Consider the following 18,439-nt stretch of genomic DNA (forward strand, 5'->3'; position numbering starts at 1 on the left):
AAAAATCTTTCAACTGGCCAATATAATCATTACTTCTGGCCTTGTAGACCACAGAGCAACAGAGCCACAGAGGACAGGCAACTACCAGAAGAGCTATAAGGAAGAAGGAAAACTATAACAATTAATAGAACACAAGGTTCTTTGACCTTAAGTGAGTCACAACTTCTTAAACTCCTCATCAGTAATGTGGGAAGGCAGGGGGACAGTGGACAGCTAGGGAGCAGAGAGAATGGGGACCACAATCCCTGCCCTGCTGACACTGTAGGTTTATTTTGAGGGTCACGGGAAGACAATATGTCAAAGCACCCTTTACTCTAAATGTCTGCACAGTCCATGAAGGCCCTTTAACGTCAGAAAACATCTTGTCCAACCTTTTACTCTACGTAGGAGCCAACAGGAAGCAATGTGCAGAAAGAAGTACGCTGCACGCATTCTGGAAAGAACACACAAACTAATGCCACCATTAAACCTAAGCTCCTAGAACCAAAGAACATATATGTGGACTCCTAAAAAAAAGTCAGACTCATAGAAATAGAGTAAAAAGGTGGCTGCCAGGGGCTGACGGGTGCGGGAAAGAGGGCGAGATTGGTACAAGGAGACAAACTTTCAGCTGTAAGATGAATAAGTTCTAACGTAAAACATGGTGACTATAGTTGGTAATACTGTATTGTACACCTGAAATGCACTAAGAGAGAAAGTAAATATTCTCACACACACAAAAAGGTAAATAGGAGAGGTGATGGATGTGTTAATTGACTTCATGGGAATCCTTTCACAATGCAAACACATCAAATTGCTACAATGTACACTTTAAATATCTTACAATTTTATATGTCAATTATACCTCAAAAAAGCTGAAATTAAAAATTAAACAAGGAACATAAATCCTAGTGAGAACATTAAGAAACTGGAATTGAATGTAAGAATTCATGCATTTACCACACTTTATTAAGTGGATATTAGGCCAGTCACTCTGCTAAATATTAAAGATACATTAAAAAAAAGAAAGTAAAAAAGATATGGCCCCTCCCTCTAGAAGCTTGCAATCTACCTACTTGTCTGCCTGTCTGTCACTTACACAGCCGTCACTACGAGGCAGATACTCCAGGCACTTTACAAATACTGGCAGCCTAACAGGGATAGAAATGCTTAGTCCGCTAGTTACAATTCAGTGTTTTAAACAACTAAGAGAAGTCTGGACAGGAGTGGCTGTGGCAGGGTCATCGGTTCTGGTTTGGGAAGAGGTGAACTGGGGAGTAGGTGTGAAGAGAGGCCGAAGAGGGCATTTACGTTGCGTCTTGAAGCATGAAGATGGACTTGCCAGGGACAGAAGGAGTTGGGGGGAAGAAGGAAGGAACACTTCAGGTAGAAGGACCAATGCGAGCAAAGGCTGAAGGCACTGGAATAGACGGTACACTCACAAAGCTGCCAGTAGGTTCATGGTCTAGTATGGCTGTGAGTAGGAGCTGGGAACTAAAAGGCAGGCTGGCCTTTACACACAGTAGGAAGTCACTGAGGTTTTTCAGTAGCCTTGAGATATAATTAAATAATTATACATATAAAACATTCTGGTACACGGTACAATTTGTATATATGTGTACATATATGTGTATGTGTATATTTCTCAAAGTTTCTTCCCTGCGTTTATTGTATCTTTTAATCCACCATTTACAATCACTTTGAATTTGATTCATAAAAAAAGTAAGTACCTTCTTCATTCTTTTCATTATATTTCTCAGCAATATTAGACAAAGACCTGGAGATACAAATAAAAAAATCAATTTATTTAGAAATCATTTATTGGAAGACAGTTATATTTTGAATTCTTCTGAAGGAAACGTATAGAACAGTACTTGAAACTGATGCCAACTTTTAATGGAGAAGCTATCACTGAAACAGGGAAGGAGACACTATAAATACTGCCACTCTTGGCATTTTAAGATTCTTTTACTTTCCAAAATAATCTTTGAAGACACATAGTGCCAGAAGCCTAAAGGTATACAGATGAAGTGCTAAATGACTCTTTAGGATTTTGTATGACGATTTAAAACTCAGGAATCAGTAGAGCAATGAGAAACACGTGTATCTACCTAAAAATAGGAAGAAAACATGATCCAAACAACCTACTAAAGTTGTTTGGAAAATGAAATCTCTCACAACTAGCTGAGTCAAGATATTATGTACGAAGTAACTGTTGCTACTAGTCAATGTTCTATTAACACCTGAGAGTCTCTATTTTCTACTGAGATACAGCATATGGATTCCTTTACTCTGAATAATTAGGTAAAAGCAATACAATTTTCTCCTCATAAAATTGACATACACTTACCATTCTAAATTGTCATCCAATAAAAAGAGCAGTTTCAATACCACCACAATGACAGCTACAGCTTGTACATCATATTTAACAGCTTTTGCCTTTTTAGCTATAGGATCAAATGTTAGAAAATCCACTTCTCCCATTCCAGTCACTTTTACCACGTGGCAGGTTAAATCATGCATTTCATCTGTTGAAGAATAAAAGAGTAAAATGTGAATTAAATTCTTTGGCTAACTAGACTATACTAATGTGTATATCTGTGAGATTAGTTTATCTTAAAATATGATACTATGCTAGAACTCTGAGACATACATTTTGTAAATAAAATCAACCAAGAAATGATATTTGTATAGAAAAATTAATGCTTGAACGCTAGCAGGGAGTATCTTCTCCTATTTTGACTTCCCCAAACATTGCTATTTATAGGACACATCTTGCCGCCTAATGCACAGCCACACATCATTTTTCTATTGTTTCATCCATGTTTCTTGTCTGTGTTTCTACAGCAATTTGCATTTACCTGAAACTAACTCTCCTGTAAGACCAAGAGCTTCTCTAAAAATGCACTCACTCACCAGCAGGAAGCCTGGCTAGCACACTGGAAGCCTGATGTGCATCTCACCAGCTGCACTGCTTTCCCAAAGAAACTATATGCTCAGCACAGACTGCATCTATTATTCAAGGCTGAATAATGTGGGACTTGGAGCCAGAAAATCTATGGCTTATGTATTTAGGCTCTGTAATCATTAGCTTTGTGACTCCAAATTAGAGTCACCTAACCTCAGTTTTTTAATTTGTAAAATGGGTTATGGTGAGGATAAACATTAAATAAGATAGCACAAGTGAATATACTTTGAAAACTCTAAATTACTGAGCAAATTTCTTTACTCACTAATTTAAGTACCCAGGATGTACCATATTCTATTTTAATTAAATTCAAGTAGAATGGCTATTATTTATAAGAGCATAATAAATTGTATTGTATTGAATCTCCTACACGCATTCAGTCATTATATCCTATTGATTCTATTCTCTTAATGTAGTATACAATACTTTAATTTTATAGTAGTATATACAATATTACACACAGCATATATTACCATATATAGTATATAGTATTATATATAGTATATATTATTATATATAGAATTATTACTATAAAGAATGGCATTTCTTGAAAACTGTCTCCCCAATTTATTTAAAATTAATTATCTTGAAACTTTCTCTTATGCCAAAAGTACAGAGTAATAAAAAAGCAAGTGGAAGAAATTATGAGGAAGGAAGCCAGGACAGCAGAGAAAAACTAAGCAGTACAGGATTCTGAACTGGAGCATTATGTGGAAAGAACACTAGCTCTGGAATGGGACGGCTGGATTTAAGTATGTACTCAGCCATCTACCAGCCAGGCGTCACTCAGTTTGCCTATGTTTCATCTATAAGTGAGAATACCCACCTGCCCACCCTTCCCACCTTCACAAATGAGGTAATATAGATGGGGCACTTTGGAAACTCTGTAATAAAGTTCCCCACAAATTATATACTGATTGTGAAAGCTGCCAGAAATTCTCTCTGGCAGGCTTCTCAGTCCCAGTATGAGGGACAATACTAAGAAATGTGTTTGGAGTTCACTCAAAGCCATCAAAGAGGCAGTGCTTACTCAGTAAGGGTGTGTGTGACATGCTTGCTAAAACCTTTCTACCGAGTTCCAGAGACGACACTGTCATACATAAAGGCACTGAGGAGGGGCATTTGTTGCCCCAGTATGCTTAAAACCACTTTTAGCTTTCCGGGAAAGGGCCAAATACATGGGTTTCTTCTTTTTGATCAACAGCACCATAGAACTGATAGTACTATAGAGAGCAAACTTTAAATTTTGAAAATGGCAATATTCTAGAGGTCTTCTTATAATCTTACGGGTGCTTTGTCAATCAATGACACATTTTACAATATAAATCTTAAGGTGCAGGGTCTTCCCTGGTGGTGCAGTGGTTCAGAATCCGCCTGCCAATGCAGGGGACACAGGTTCGAGCCCTGTTCTGGGAAGATCCCACATGCCACGGAGCAACTAAGCCCGTGCGCCACAACTACTGAGCCTGCGCTCTAGAGTCCGTGAGCCACTACTGAGCCTGAGAGCCACAACTACTGAAGCCCGTGTGCCTAGAGCCCGTGCTCCACAACAAGAGAAGCCACTGCAATGAGAAGCCCGTGCACAGCAATGAAGAATAGCCCCTACTTGCCGCAACTAAAGAAAGCCCGCGAGCAGCAACAAAGACCCAATGCAGCCAAAATAAATAAATTAATGAAAAAAACAAAATCCTAAGGTGCAGGGACTATTACATGTTAGTCTGTCGATCTATTTTGTGTGTTGTCCCCCACAATTAAGTAATACAAACTCAGTACAGGACATTTACAAGACACATAAAGGTAGAAGAAAGGAAAAAAGGCATTGCCATAGCTTAGAAATAGCACTTCAATATTTTGGTATATTTATTTCTAATATTTTAATGAATATTTTATGTAGCTATGCTTATATATAATTTTATAATTTGGCCCATTTCATTTTTATTATAACATAAACATTTGCCATGTTTTATATACTCTTCACAAACATGATTTTAAAAGCTGCATAATGTTCCACTGAATATACATAACATTGTTTACTTAAACATTACCTTTCTGTTGGACATTTACTTCTAATTTTTCAGTATAAATAAGGAGGTCAATAACATTTGTGTATAATTTTTTTTTCTATATTTCAAATTATTTCTATTGAACAGTTTGTGAGAAGTAAAATTTCTCTATCCTGGTTCTTTTTAATACAGTCTCCAAAAAGGCACTTAACATATCAGATGCTAGTAGTGTCTCTCTGCCTATTATAATGGTTTTAATTCTACTTGTTACTCTCAGGAAGACTTAGGTAAGAAATAGTATTATATCACACACAGTGGTCAGAAAATACTGCCACCCTCATCTCTGTCCAACAGCAACTACGTGAGCTAGACACTTTCCATAACCCAGCCCGTGTCAGTTACGCGTTGGTAATTCCTTGTATTCCTTCCATATCTTAGCATTCCCACTATAAGCTCAGGATTTTGGAGTATATGAGAGAACACAGGAGCTTTCCATATTTTGAAAGAACCATCAAAAAAGTAAATGAAAAACACCAAAATCCAAAACAATAATCTGATCTATGTAACATGCCAAAGCGCAGAAATCAGACTACAAATTCTGGAGTCTTTTTAAAAAAAATTTATTTATTTATTTATTTATGGCTGCTGCGTTTGGTCTTCGTTGCTGCGCACAGCACTTCTCTAGTTGCGGCGAGCAGGGGCTACTCTTCGTTGCAGTGTGCAGGCTCCTCACTGCGGTGGCTTCTCTGTTGTGGAGCACAGTCTCTAGGCACGCGGGCTCAGTAGCTGTGGCACGCAGGCTCAGTAGTTGTGGCGCACGGGCTCTAGAGCACAGGCTCAGTAGTTGTGGAGCAAGGGCCCAGCTGCTCCGTGTCATGTGGGATCTTCCCGGACCAGGGCTCGAACCCGTGTCCCCTGCATTGGCAGGTGGATTCTTAACCACTGCGCCACCAGGGAAGTCCCCAAATTCTGGAATCTTAATCAAATGGCTAGTGACTTCTGAAATCTTAACCAGAGATGTACATTCCTTAGCTTAATAAATGATGTATTTGGGGCTTCCCTGGTGGCGCAGTGGTTGAGAGTCTGCCTGCCGATGCAGGGGACACGGGTTCGTGCCCCAGTCTGGGAAGATCCCACATACTGCGGAGCGGCTAGGCCCGTGAGCCATGGCCGCTGAGCCTGCGCGTCCGGAGCCTGTGCTCCGCAATGGGAGAGGCCACAGCAGAGAGAGGCCCCCGTACCGCAAAATAAATAAATAAATAAACAAACAAATAAATAAATAAATGTATTTGAAAAGTTTAAATTATTTTTCCTTTTTAAAAAAATATTTTAAAAGTATAGACTTAATATTTACATTTGCGTATATATGTTACTCCAATTTATGTTTATAGTTGAAATTATACCATACATACAGTTTTACATATTGCTTTTTTCATATAACATATGTATTTTCCTCCCCTATTAAAAATACATTCAATCACATTTTTTATATTGCTTAAGCAATAATATAGTCACACCATGTTTGTATTTTCTGTTAAGAATAGAAATCCTGCATTTCTCACATTTCTAGTTTAGCAAGAAATTCAAGAATGGATTCCATCGGCAGATTCCATTCGGGTTACCTGTGTCTTGGTATATTGTGAACAACAGCTAGTAAGGCTGTCTTCACATTCTGTGTTTCATCCTACCAGACCTGGAACTCCATTTCTTTTAGGGACTGGAAATAGCAATATATTAGCGAACAACAAAAATGTTACCATAGATTAACTTCTGGGATTTTTAAAATTAGAATTCTTTATGTAATAATCATGCTTCATGCAAATGAAGAAGTGCTGCTTTTCTGGGGGGAGTGGGTGCCTAGGTAATTAATAACACATACTGAAACACGTGTTACTTTACTTGTACTCAGCAAACTTACTGTAAAAACCGAACATATTCTCTCAAAATCCCTCACACCAAAATAGAACTAATTATTTCTGAACAGTGTCCTTTTATCCATTTTAAATGGTCCAAAATATTTTAAGAAAGGATTTTAAAATTAAGCTTCATGTTACTGTGGACCCTGTCAGGTGACTCTAATAGTTTCTGATTTGAGAAGATGCAATATATTGTTCATAACAATTTAGTAAGTCAAAGCTTGTTCATTATATACACCACACACTTACCAGGGAGATTGACTTCCATCAAGTATTTCATACACAAGATGTTTGGATGAAGATAGCAGTCTTCAGTTATGTCTGGAAAACGTGGCAAATCTAAAAATGTGGCAACTTCAATTACTTTTTTATAGATATCTTCATAGTTAGGCCAAGACTGGAATGAAAGAGATAGTCAAGGTAGCAATTTTTACAACACAAATTATGTTAAAAACTACTTTCTGATTTTAAAAGTAATATGGGGACTTCCCTGGTGGTGCAGTAGTTAAGAATCTGCCTGCCAATGAAGGGGACATGGGTTCGAGCCCTGGTCTGGGAAGATCCCTCATGCCACGGAGCAACTAAGCCCATGTGCCACAACGACTGAGCCTGCGAGCCACAACGACTGAGCCTGAGCTCTAGAACCCGTGAGCCACAACTACTGAGCCCGAGTGCCACAGCTACTGAGCCCGTGTGCCCGGAGCCCATGCTCTGCAACAAGAGAAGCCACCGCAATAAGAAGCCCATGCACCGCAACGAAGAGTAGCCCCCGCTCACTGCAACTAGAGAAAGCCCAGGCGCAGCAACAATGACCCAACGCAGCCAAAAAATAAAATAAATTAAAAAAAATGTTTTTAAAATAAAAAACAAAAAAATAAAAGTAATATGTATTCATTGAATAAAATTTGGAATGTAGAGAAAAGCATTAAGGGGAAACGCCCATAAATCCCAAATATCCTCACTAAGCAGTTTTCAACAGTAATAGTGGTCAATTAAAATTCTATCTGGCTCATAAAACTCTTACTGGCCTTACCCATGGTAGAGTGAAATCATTCCTTCTTGCCAATCATGGAAGAATCTGGTATACAGCTGCAACCCAACTGGAGTTACAATGTCGTCATAATCACTCCAAAGCACGACTTCCCTCTCACCCTCCTTCACCAGCACCCTCTTGCCAATCTTCAAATTCACAGCTAACAGATTTAGCTCAGTGTTACATAATAGTCACATGCTTCTATGTGAGAGATGACACCAGGGTTTAAGTCTAATAGATAAAAATGTGCAATTCAAACTTCTATTTTCCCACATTAATAGCCTATAAGAGTATCTTATAGAATTTAGGAAAATCTATGAGCTAATATTAATAAACTAATTCTGTTCACTTAAGGATCACCCTTGTAGTTTATTGGGTATGCTACTTATATTTCTGCAATTTCCAAACATTCTTCTTATTAATACTACATATAATTTTTCCTCATTTACTCATCTACTCACATAAAAATATTAAATTTAGAGTCTATTCTATGCAAGATACTTTGGGAAATATAAAGATGAATAAAGCAATCTCTTCAAGGAGTTTATACTCTAGAAAAGGGATCAGTGTACAAAAATAACTATAGGATAAGATAGAAAGTTATCGAGTACTACAAGCAAGACTTTTTTTTTAAGGCTTATGGGATTTCAGAAAAACTAACATTTCCGATACGGCAGGACCCCATTAAAACTAGGCCTGAATACAAACATTCTGGAAACCTGTTTGGCAGTATCTGTTGAAGTTGAGTGTGGACATATTCTACAGCAAAGCAGCTCTAGCTACATATACCCAACAGAAATGTGCATGCATGTCCATGAAAAGACATGCACTAGAATGTTCATAACACTATTTGTGAAAGTCCCAAGCTAGAAACTACCCAAATGCCATCACCAATAGAGTAAGTACAAGAATAACTATCTAGTAAATTTTGATACAGTCTCACAGTGGAACATTATACAGCAAAGAAATGCATGCTCTACATGCAACAGTATGAATGAATCTTCAAAACATAATGTTAAAAGAAGCCAGATGCAAAAGAGAATGACTCCATGTAGGTAAAGTACAAAACTCAGCAACTCAGCACTGAGCTTCTAGTCTACACGGTTAGAAGTCAGGAGAGTGATTGATTACTCTTGGAGTCGTGGAGGTAATGACTGCAAGTGAGCATAAGGGTGGAGCTCCTAGGGTGCTAAGGTTGTTTCCTGATCTCGGGGCTGGTTCAGGTTATGAAAATTCATCAGGTTGGGTACATTTGTGATACGTTCACTTTTCTGTATGTATGCCTATTTAAAAAAAAAAGTGGTAAGAGAGAAAGATAATATCAGCTCAATAAACTACTTTGTGTAACAGAATCACTTCATACATCACCTTGTAGGAGAAATAATCTAATTGGCAAATTCAGAGTTGGAAAGACCTTTAAAAGTATATGGTCTAACTTTACAAAATCCCCAGCAGGTATATGTCTAGCCCTTCTTGTAAATCTCCAGTGATGGGAACTCAACACCTTCCCTGAAGGTAGTCTATTCCATTTTTAATGGGTTTAATCATTAAAAAGTTCTTCCTTATTCTAAGGAAAAATCTGTTTCCCAACAATTTGTGCCAATAATACCATTATGTCATGTCTTGCCCATTTTCTAAATGTGTGAAGGTGTTTGGAAGCCAACTGAAGGAATGAATATTTCTCTGTTAAATGTTTCTTTGGTACATTCAGCTCATATGCAATTATAAAGCACAAGGAAATGCTTTATAATGGTACAAGACTATGCTTATACGGACTTCCCTGGTGGTTCAGTGGTTAAGAATCTGTCTTGCAATGCAGGGGAAGCTGGTTCGATCCCTAGTCTGGGGACTAAGATCCAGCACGCCGTGGGGCAACTAAGTCCACGTGCCACAAATAGAGAGCCCGCACACCGCAACTAATGAGCCTGTGCACTGCAACAAAAGATCCCGCGGGCCGCAACTAAGACCCGATGCAGCCAATAAATAAATAAACAAATATTTTTTAAAAAGAGTATGCTTATAGAAAACAATCAAAGTGTTAACTATGCCTGATTTTACTTTGCCTGAGGTTACAACCTTCTTTGTATTGTATTTATTTTGATACCACTATTTCAATGTCTAAACTCGAGTTTTATCAAGAAAAAAAGGCTTTCAATTAGCTATATTATTAACATATGATTAATCTGTAGCTGAAGAATACAAAGTAAATTTCTGTCAATCCAAAATAGCAATGTGGCCTTTCAAGTCTTTTTTTAAATGTTGAGATACAGTAATTCTACTTGTATGCTAAAATACTATTAATTGTATTCTAATCTGTGAATTTAAAAGAGAAAAAAGGAAAACATATATTCTCAGTGACTTTTGGCAAAAGCTCTTTTTTCTTTATAAAATTAACTTATTTAGACATCTGCTGCATTTCGCACAAAATCTGAAGCATCTTTTCAAGTAAAAACAATTAACATTACTGACAAGATTTATGGCAACCCTAATCCTTTCAAATAATGAAGGTAGGAGATGAAATTAAGTACTTTTATCTGCAAACAAAACAAACACTAGAGCAGTGAATGTTCCCCTCTGAAAAATAACCATCTCAAAAAACCAATTTAATGGATGATAAATTCATGACAAGTAATTGCAAGGTCATTAATGAAAAGGAATCTGGTACGCTAAAACACCCACAATAACATCCGCTCCCTTCCGCCACGGACATCACTTGAAGTGGTGGCCCAGTTGTCCCTACAGGGCTGGCTATGGACTAATCTCCCTAGACATCTGCTCCTATTCCAACCAAGGCAGGCCACTCTTGAACCACTAGCTCAGCAAAGTATCCAACCTTGGGCAGAAGGCTGGGAGTACTGTTACACAGCATTGTTTTAGAGAATATGATCACAGTGTCACATTTTTCTTTCTGTCCCATTGTCCTTAGCCTGGAGAGGTGAATCAGGCTCTAATTTTGACAAGATTGCAAAACATGGATATATAATAATTACAGTGAACATTTAATGACTGCGTTAGAATAGTCTTTGACTTTTAGAAAATGCATGCATGTACAGAACACACCCAAGGAAAGGGTCTCATAGAAGCTGCTGGGTCTTTGTATTTTCATTTGGCGTGGGGAATCTCTGATGTATTAAGTAGAATAAGAGGACTACCAGAATCCTGTTTAAAACTTTGCATATTTAGTTAAGGTATAATAGCACTTTGTTTTATATTGGTTTTTGGTTATCAGCTAATTAGTCTACTTTTTTTTTTTTGCGCTACGCGGGCCTCTCACTGTTGTGGCCTCTCCCGTTGCGGAGCACAGGCTCCGGACGCGCAGGCTCAGCGGCCATGGCTCACGGGCCCAGGCGCTCTGCGGCATGTGGGATCTTCCCGGACCGGGGCACGAACCCGTGTCCCCTGCATCGGCAGGCGGACTCTCAACCACTGCGCCACCAGGGAAGCCCTAATTAGTCTACTTTTTACCTCAAATTTTTTGTGGAATAAGATGTAATAACAAAAGAATGACAGAGGCAGAGATAAGAAAACTAGTCTGTACTGCTCAAAGCACCATTTCTATCAGTACCACTTGCAAGGTGCTTGCATAAAATATTCCTAGATCCCACACCAGACTTAATAAATCCATCCCTGACACTAGGACTAAGAGTCTATAGTTTAAACAAGCTCTCCACAATATTCTTGTGCAAAAAAAAAAATAATAATAAAATAAAATGAAGTGGCTCTCAACCTCATTTTTCTCGTAGCCTGGAAGAGCCCCTCAGATGGTTTTACTTCACAAGCTTGCCAAGAGAAGCACACCCACAAATTCCAGTGATGGTTAAGACGCTGTGGGAAGCCAGGAACAAAAGAACACATCAGCTGGTTTCTATTCATGTTGTCTGGCAGTAGTAATTCTGGAAGGGAGTGGGAGTGAGGGAAACTGAGAACACCTGTTATCATTACACTCGCCTTAATTTCCCTCAGGTAGATTTCAAACCTGTTAGATTATTACTCTAACAAAGATTGCACAAACAATCCCAAGAGCTACACACGGCCTACAGAGTAAGATGGTGAAAAAATCTAGAGTTTGAAGACTCAGAGTGTTATTTATCAAACCTTGATCCAACAAGACAGTCATTTGGAGAGGCTGAAAGAGTGACTGACAGCTCTGGAGGAGTCTTTTTCTTCCTTCAACCGACGGGACCTAGTTTCACAAAGGGTGTAAGATTGCTCCAAGGCAAAGTGAATCATCATGGCAAAGTGCCACTCACTGGGTCTGGCTGAACCAGCATTACATCTTTTCTTTTTACTCATTCAGAGAGGATGCTGTTGATCAACATTCAAAATACTGGAGATGGACTTTGGAATGAATTTCCAGTTTCCTCTTTATTACTTCTTGCTGAGTCTAGTGACTAATGACTAATTCTTGAGAGGGTTTAGAATTACTGTCAAGGACCATGGCAGAATAACATGTATGTTACATATTAACTGTTAAGAAATTGGTCTGTGGGTTTTAAAATACATAAAAATAAAGAAAATCAAGGCTGAAAAGATAGAAGTATCCCTACTGTGTGTTAAGTCATCGGCAGAATAAATTCTATCTGTAATAGAGATAAGTGTGTCTAGGCCCAACCTTGGTTCAAGCAGCAATTTGACTATTTGGTACTCCATATGGAGATGGTATCCCTGAAAAAGAATAGATTTTTAGTTTATTCTACCAGATGAACTGAAAGATTTTTGCTAGAAGTAACCGATGCTTCAAATCAGCACCACACTTCAGAAACGACTCAAAAATAAAGCAGCAGAAGAGGCAGAGGCAGAAAAAGGAGGAGGAGGTTATCTTTAAATTAGAACACGGACCTCCCTCGTGGTGCAGTGGTTAAGAATCCTCCTGCCAGTGCAGGGGACATGGGTTCGAGCCCTGGTCCAGGAAGGTCCCACATGCCACGGAGCAACTAAACCCATGTGCCACAACTACTGAGCCTGTGCTCTAGAGCCCAGGAGCCACAACTACTGAGCCCGCGCACTGCAACGAAGAGCAGCCCCCGCTCTCCGCAACTAGAGAAAGCCCGCGTGCAGCAACCAAGACCCAACGCAGCCAAATAAATGAATTAAATAAATAAATTTATTTTAAAAATAAAAAATAAATTAAATAAATACGGAAAATGAAACAGCTACCTACCGGGAGTTGGGAATCACAACTCAGAAAAAGGAGATGGCTGGAAATACTAAAACTTAATTTGCACACCTGTCTCCTCTCCTGAACTTTGCTCTTAAGTCAGGGTAATGGCAGGAAGACTCAAACTCTTATGGCCCGCTTGTTAGAAGAAACAAACCACATCAGTACTCCGTACTCTGTATTCCATTACCCTATGTTTTAAAGTGAGTTTTGTCAGATTTGTTGTTAGTGGGACAGAGGGGCCCACTTAAATATTAACAGAACAATTTAATGGAAAGAAACAGTTCACACAGGATAATGGTTTAAGGGTCTTTAAAGCTTTCTTCCCCCTTCCCTTTGATTTGTTTTTAAGGTGTGCTCAACTTTCTGGAATAACAAAAACAAAACAAAACCAAACACAGAAGAAAAACAGTCCCCAGCAGCCCACACACACAAAACCCCACTGGCATTATCTTCATCACCATCTCCTAGAACAATTGCACCTTTTTTCATTTCTGGTGGAGGTACAGCTGCTGAAGAAGCCAAGACTTAGTAGAGAAAGCTAAGACATGGAAGGAGGAAAGAAAATGCTTCCTTTGTTAATGAAAAGCTGTTTCCACTTAAAAGTTTCAACATACTATGGAATAGTGAATGCACTTTTGTAAGCAAAGGCAAAGCATACAATGAAGAAAAGCTGCCTGTCAATTAAGTAAACAGTCATTTGAAGACATCCCAAACCGCCTCCATTTTTCTTGAAAAAGTGGGGGAGGGGAGGAAGGGAATATGGACATGGGAATACTAGACACGGCTGAGGATGTGTCTAAAAGGTATAGTAAATATGACACATAGGGCTTCTAGAGTGCTATAGATTCATTTAATTATAATACTAAGAAATCACAAGGCTAATATGTTTTTTAGAAGATCACAAGGCTATAATAAATTGTTCTAGCATGCATTAAAAACGGAGTGCTTGGGAAAGCATTTTATTGAATTTCACAAATATTCCAGTGAGTTTATTTTCCTTCATGAAGCAATGCCTTAAGACAGGTAAGGACAAGCTAGAGTTTCTGTTACACAACAGCAGGCTCTTGTGATAAACCTGATTACAATACCCTGTCAGAGGTGAACTTCCTGCTTTGCTATTAAAAAAAAAAGTACAGTGCCTCACCCTTACTTATTCTTAGTGTTGTTTTGAAGCAAAGATTCAGCTGAGAAAAAGCTAATGCTACATGCACCTGTTAACCCAAACTTAAAATAAGACTTCCTATTGCAAAGGAAAATTAACAAGGAATAAAAATGTCAGAAGAAATGACAAAGCACTGTAATATATTATCCATGAAGGAAGGATAAAATGAACTCCACATGCCTTATGATTCACAAAACAGTTCAATTCGCATTTTTAGTCTGCTGGAATTATCTTAATGGTTGTAAATCTATCAGCAGTAGCAAAAAATACTCTTTTATGTTCAAAGTCTAATCTTCTGGAAGTTTGTGGTGAATACATTATTTTATGTGAAATACAGTCTTGGTCCTGGGGATGAGGTCATTTCAGAAACATGCTGTCGACTTGCACAGACCAAGGTAAACCTTATGAATAAACACGGATTTATGAACTGATGACCAGCTGAACAGGAGGCAGTTATTCGTTTTGGCCCCAGGATCAGAGCTGGGAAAAACCTATCTGAGTCCTCCTTCTTAAGATGTGCCTGTCCTCCAAATATTCTGCTGACTGTGGAATACCTATGTTCAAATTTCACATATCTGTACTAAAGGAGGTTACAAGCTGGTATCCAAAGAGTAGACAATCCCCAAATAATTTTGATTCGATTTTGGCAGGGTTACGTGATCATTTCTGTAGCAGGCTAACCTTTGTCACTATTCAGTTTTCCTTAGATGAGTATAAACCTTGGTTCTCATTCCTTCTCTTGGGAAGCAGAGGTAGGGGGAGAAGTGGACTGAGCATGCTGGGTACTAGGGGTGGGCACTGGCAAGGGATCAAACTAAATCACAGATAATTCACATGAAATCACTGGTTTCACTCAGCAAACAGGAGGTATGATTCTCCTAAAACAAATATCATCAATGTAGCCTCAAACATACATTTTCTGACTAGAGTAATTTACTATTGGTTTCAGTATACTGGTGAACAGTACAAATAACTGATAAGATTATTTATCTCACACACTGGTTTTCATGAGTGATACTGACACACCCATAACTCAGCTTTTTAAATGTCCTTGCTTATAAGCAGAAGTTATATCCCTTACACATTTACCACTAAAATATCAGTGGAATGCTTTTTAATTTTCTCAGTCAAATGCTACTACTGAATAGCCTCTGGGTATATTATGTAATAAATACAAAAGAAGCAGTCTGGATGTTTACTACTTAGGTGGAAAAAAATCCCCAACAAATCTATTTGAAATCTTCTCTAAATAAAGCATTTAAACTAATTCTGTTTTTCAGCTATTTCAAATCATTTAACCAATAAACACAGAGTTCTTACCATGTATACATAATGATTATATATTAGGTCTTATGTATGATAAAATAGAAGCATTACACATGATCCCTACTCTCAGAGTAGTTAGGGATGCAAGAAATATACAAACAAACCCGACTGTTACATCTACCGGTGTACTCCTTCTCTAGTCCCCCCTCTGTGCCTCCCCTTCCAGAGGTAACTAGTATCCTGAATTATGCTTACCATAAACTTATTTTTTTAAAAATAGTTTTATCACGCACATAAATATAGTTATATAAATATATTTAGCTTAACTTCTTTTGTGAGCTTAACAAAAGTGATTTCATATGTATGTAGCTTCCTAAGTCTTGCCTTTTACACTAAACAGAATATTTCTTAGAGTCATTCCTGTTGCTTGTGGCGGTAGTTGATTCATTTTCATAGTTGTTTAATATACCATGTCTGATTATATCACATTTTATCCATTTTCCTTGATAGACATTCAGATTGTTTTCAGTTTTGTTTGTTTTGTTTCTTCATTACCTAGCTGCCTTCTTTAGCCTTTAATCCCCAAACACAAAACTCCATCAATAGAAAACTAGTCAGGTAAATTGTGGCATATCTATACTGTGCAGCTCCTAGAAAAATAAAGAGTTAATAAGTAAATTGCAGTTATATAAGAGAATATCCCTACTCTTAGAAAATATACACTAAAATATTTAGGGATGATGGGCCATGATAAATGCAACTTACCCTCAATGATTCAGAAATAGAATTACATAGATAGATACATAGATAGGGAAGAACAGCACAAAGGATAAAATAAAATATTAACAATAGTTGAATCTGGGTAAAGGATATATTTTTATTTTTGCAGCTTTTCTATAAATCTAAAATTATTCCAAAATAAAAAGTTTATTTAAAAAAAAGCTAAGATACAAGTGAAAAAGGTAAAGTACAATAGTTACTGTTACCAAGACATAATCTCATATATTTTTATGCTTATACTTTCTATCAAAATCTCTACAAGAAATCACTCCCCTATTTTACATAGCCCTGTCCCCTCAACTCAAGATTAATTTAAAAATAGTCAACAAAAGAGATTATTACTAGGCAGGTATTTCAAAACACTCAGCTAAAAAGCATCTGAATATTGACTCTATTTCTAAATGTCTAAAAATGAGTATTTAGAACAATTCTGTTTCTGCCCTTAAAGGATTAACTACAATGGGAAACTACTACGGGAATTTACTTCCCGTGATAAACAGAGAACTGGAAAAAATATATGAAACAACAGTTTTAGGCATCGGGTAACAGGAGGCACAGGACTATATAATCGCTGAGAGAAGAGAAACAAATGGCCCCAGATTACTGCCTGGAGGCAGTCTCCAAGCTGTAGTGCAGGGAGCAGGGAGTGAAACAGGGCCCAGTGGTCTTGCTGAGTTAAGCAGAGAGAGATTAGAGTTCCTGTTAGTTGAGGTGGCTATAATTTGCAGGCAGAGTACCAATGAGGATAAAACTGCAGAGAGAGAACTCTGGAGGTCTGCAAAGGGGTCCTCTCAAGTCTTTGGCTGAGTACCAATCTGTGCATGTGTGAGAAAAAACCTGAGGCCAGGGGAGAAAAAAAAATCACTGGATTTTTCCAATGAATGCAAACAATTCTCAGAGTTTGCATAAGGCCCCAGCTGGAGTGGAGAGACTTCACAATACTGGGGGCTCTGGGTAGAGTCTCCCAAGGGACATGCCTTAGTAGTGGGGCTTCCTTAGCCTCACAATATAGGCTCTGGAACAGCCATTAAAAGAACAAGCTTCTAAATGATCAAACTGATATCTAAGTTACCTAATCATACACCAGAACAAAAATCCATCAGCAACACAAAATTCACACTGTCTGCATCCAATCAAAATTACCAGGAATGCAAAGCAGGAAAATATGGCACATAATCAGGAGACAAATCAATCAATAGAAACAGACCCAGAAATAACTGAGATAACAGAATTAGTAGATGATAGCCTTAGAGCAACTACTGTAAATATTGTCAATAAACTGGAGGATGTAAAAGAAAACATAATGAAGGAAACGAAAAAGATGAGACTAACATGGAACTTCTAGAAATGAAAAATACAGAATCTGAAATGAAAAAATTACTAGATGGGTTTAACAGCAAATTAGACATTCAAGAAGTAAAGATCAGTGAATCTGAAGATATCATCGTAGAAACTATCCAAAACAAAACACACTGAGGAAAAGAAAAAGAACAGAAGGCTTAGTGAGCTGTGGTCTAACATGTAGTTGGAAGGAAGGAAGGAGAGAAGGAAGGAAGAGGTGGGAAGAGAAAGGAAGGGAAGGGAAGGGAAGAGAAAGGAAGGGAAGGGAAGAGAAGAGAAGAGAAATCAGACAGTCCTGTAGAAAGAAACATTTTTAAAGTGCTGAAGGAAAAGTACAAACCCAGAATTCAATACTAGTGAAATGTTTTTTCAAAAATGAAGGCAAAACAAAGACATTTTTAGACCAAAAAGTGCCAAAAGAATTCACTGCCAACAGATCTGTACTATAAGAAATGTTACAGGACATTTTCAGACAGGACGAGTGCCAGAAATGGCAAAAGGTGGGTAAATATGAAGTAGTTCTTCTCATTTTAATTTCTTAAAAAGATAAACAACTTTTTAAAGCAAAAATAATTCCAACGCATTGTGGAATATCTAACAGGTAAAGATAAAATGTTTAACACTAAGGGATGGGAGGAGGGAAGTGGAAGTATATATATTCTTGTAAGGGTCTTACACTATACATATACTGGTATATTATTGAGGCAGACTGTGGTAAGTTAAAGATGAATTTTATAAACTCTAGAACAACCTCTTAAAAAAATAGAGGTATGGTTAATAAATCAATAGTAGAGATAAAGTGGAATCATAAAAAAAATCTTAATTCAAAA

General features: G+C 37.8%; 1 protein-coding gene across 4 annotated transcripts in view; it reads right to left on the reverse strand.

Annotated features, from left to right (window-relative positions):
- The window catches only part of TAF1B (TATA-box binding protein associated factor, RNA polymerase I subunit B), a 107,050-nt gene that overhangs the window by 11,640 nt on the left and 76,971 nt on the right, over positions 1–18,439 (reverse strand). For 2 of the 4 annotated variants that reach the window (XM_067703736.1, XM_067703735.1), the window contains 3 exons: positions 7,116–7,263; positions 2,330–2,507; positions 1,710–1,756 (listed from right to left, as the gene is read on the reverse strand). In XM_067703736.1, coding sequence (XP_067559837.1) covers positions 1,710–1,756; positions 2,330–2,507; positions 7,116–7,263 — 373 coding nt within the window. Of the gene's footprint in view, positions 1–1,709; positions 1,757–2,329; positions 2,508–7,115; positions 7,264–7,899; positions 8,101–11,626; positions 16,139–18,439 lie in introns of those variants that run through there. The other 2 variants (XR_010934166.1, XR_010934165.1) reach the window with 2 other exon arrangements.

Source organism: Pseudorca crassidens, chromosome 14 (genome assembly GCF_039906515.1).
Source record: "Pseudorca crassidens isolate mPseCra1 chromosome 14, mPseCra1.hap1, whole genome shotgun sequence".
Lineage (NCBI taxonomy): Eukaryota > Metazoa > Chordata > Mammalia > Artiodactyla > Delphinidae > Pseudorca > Pseudorca crassidens.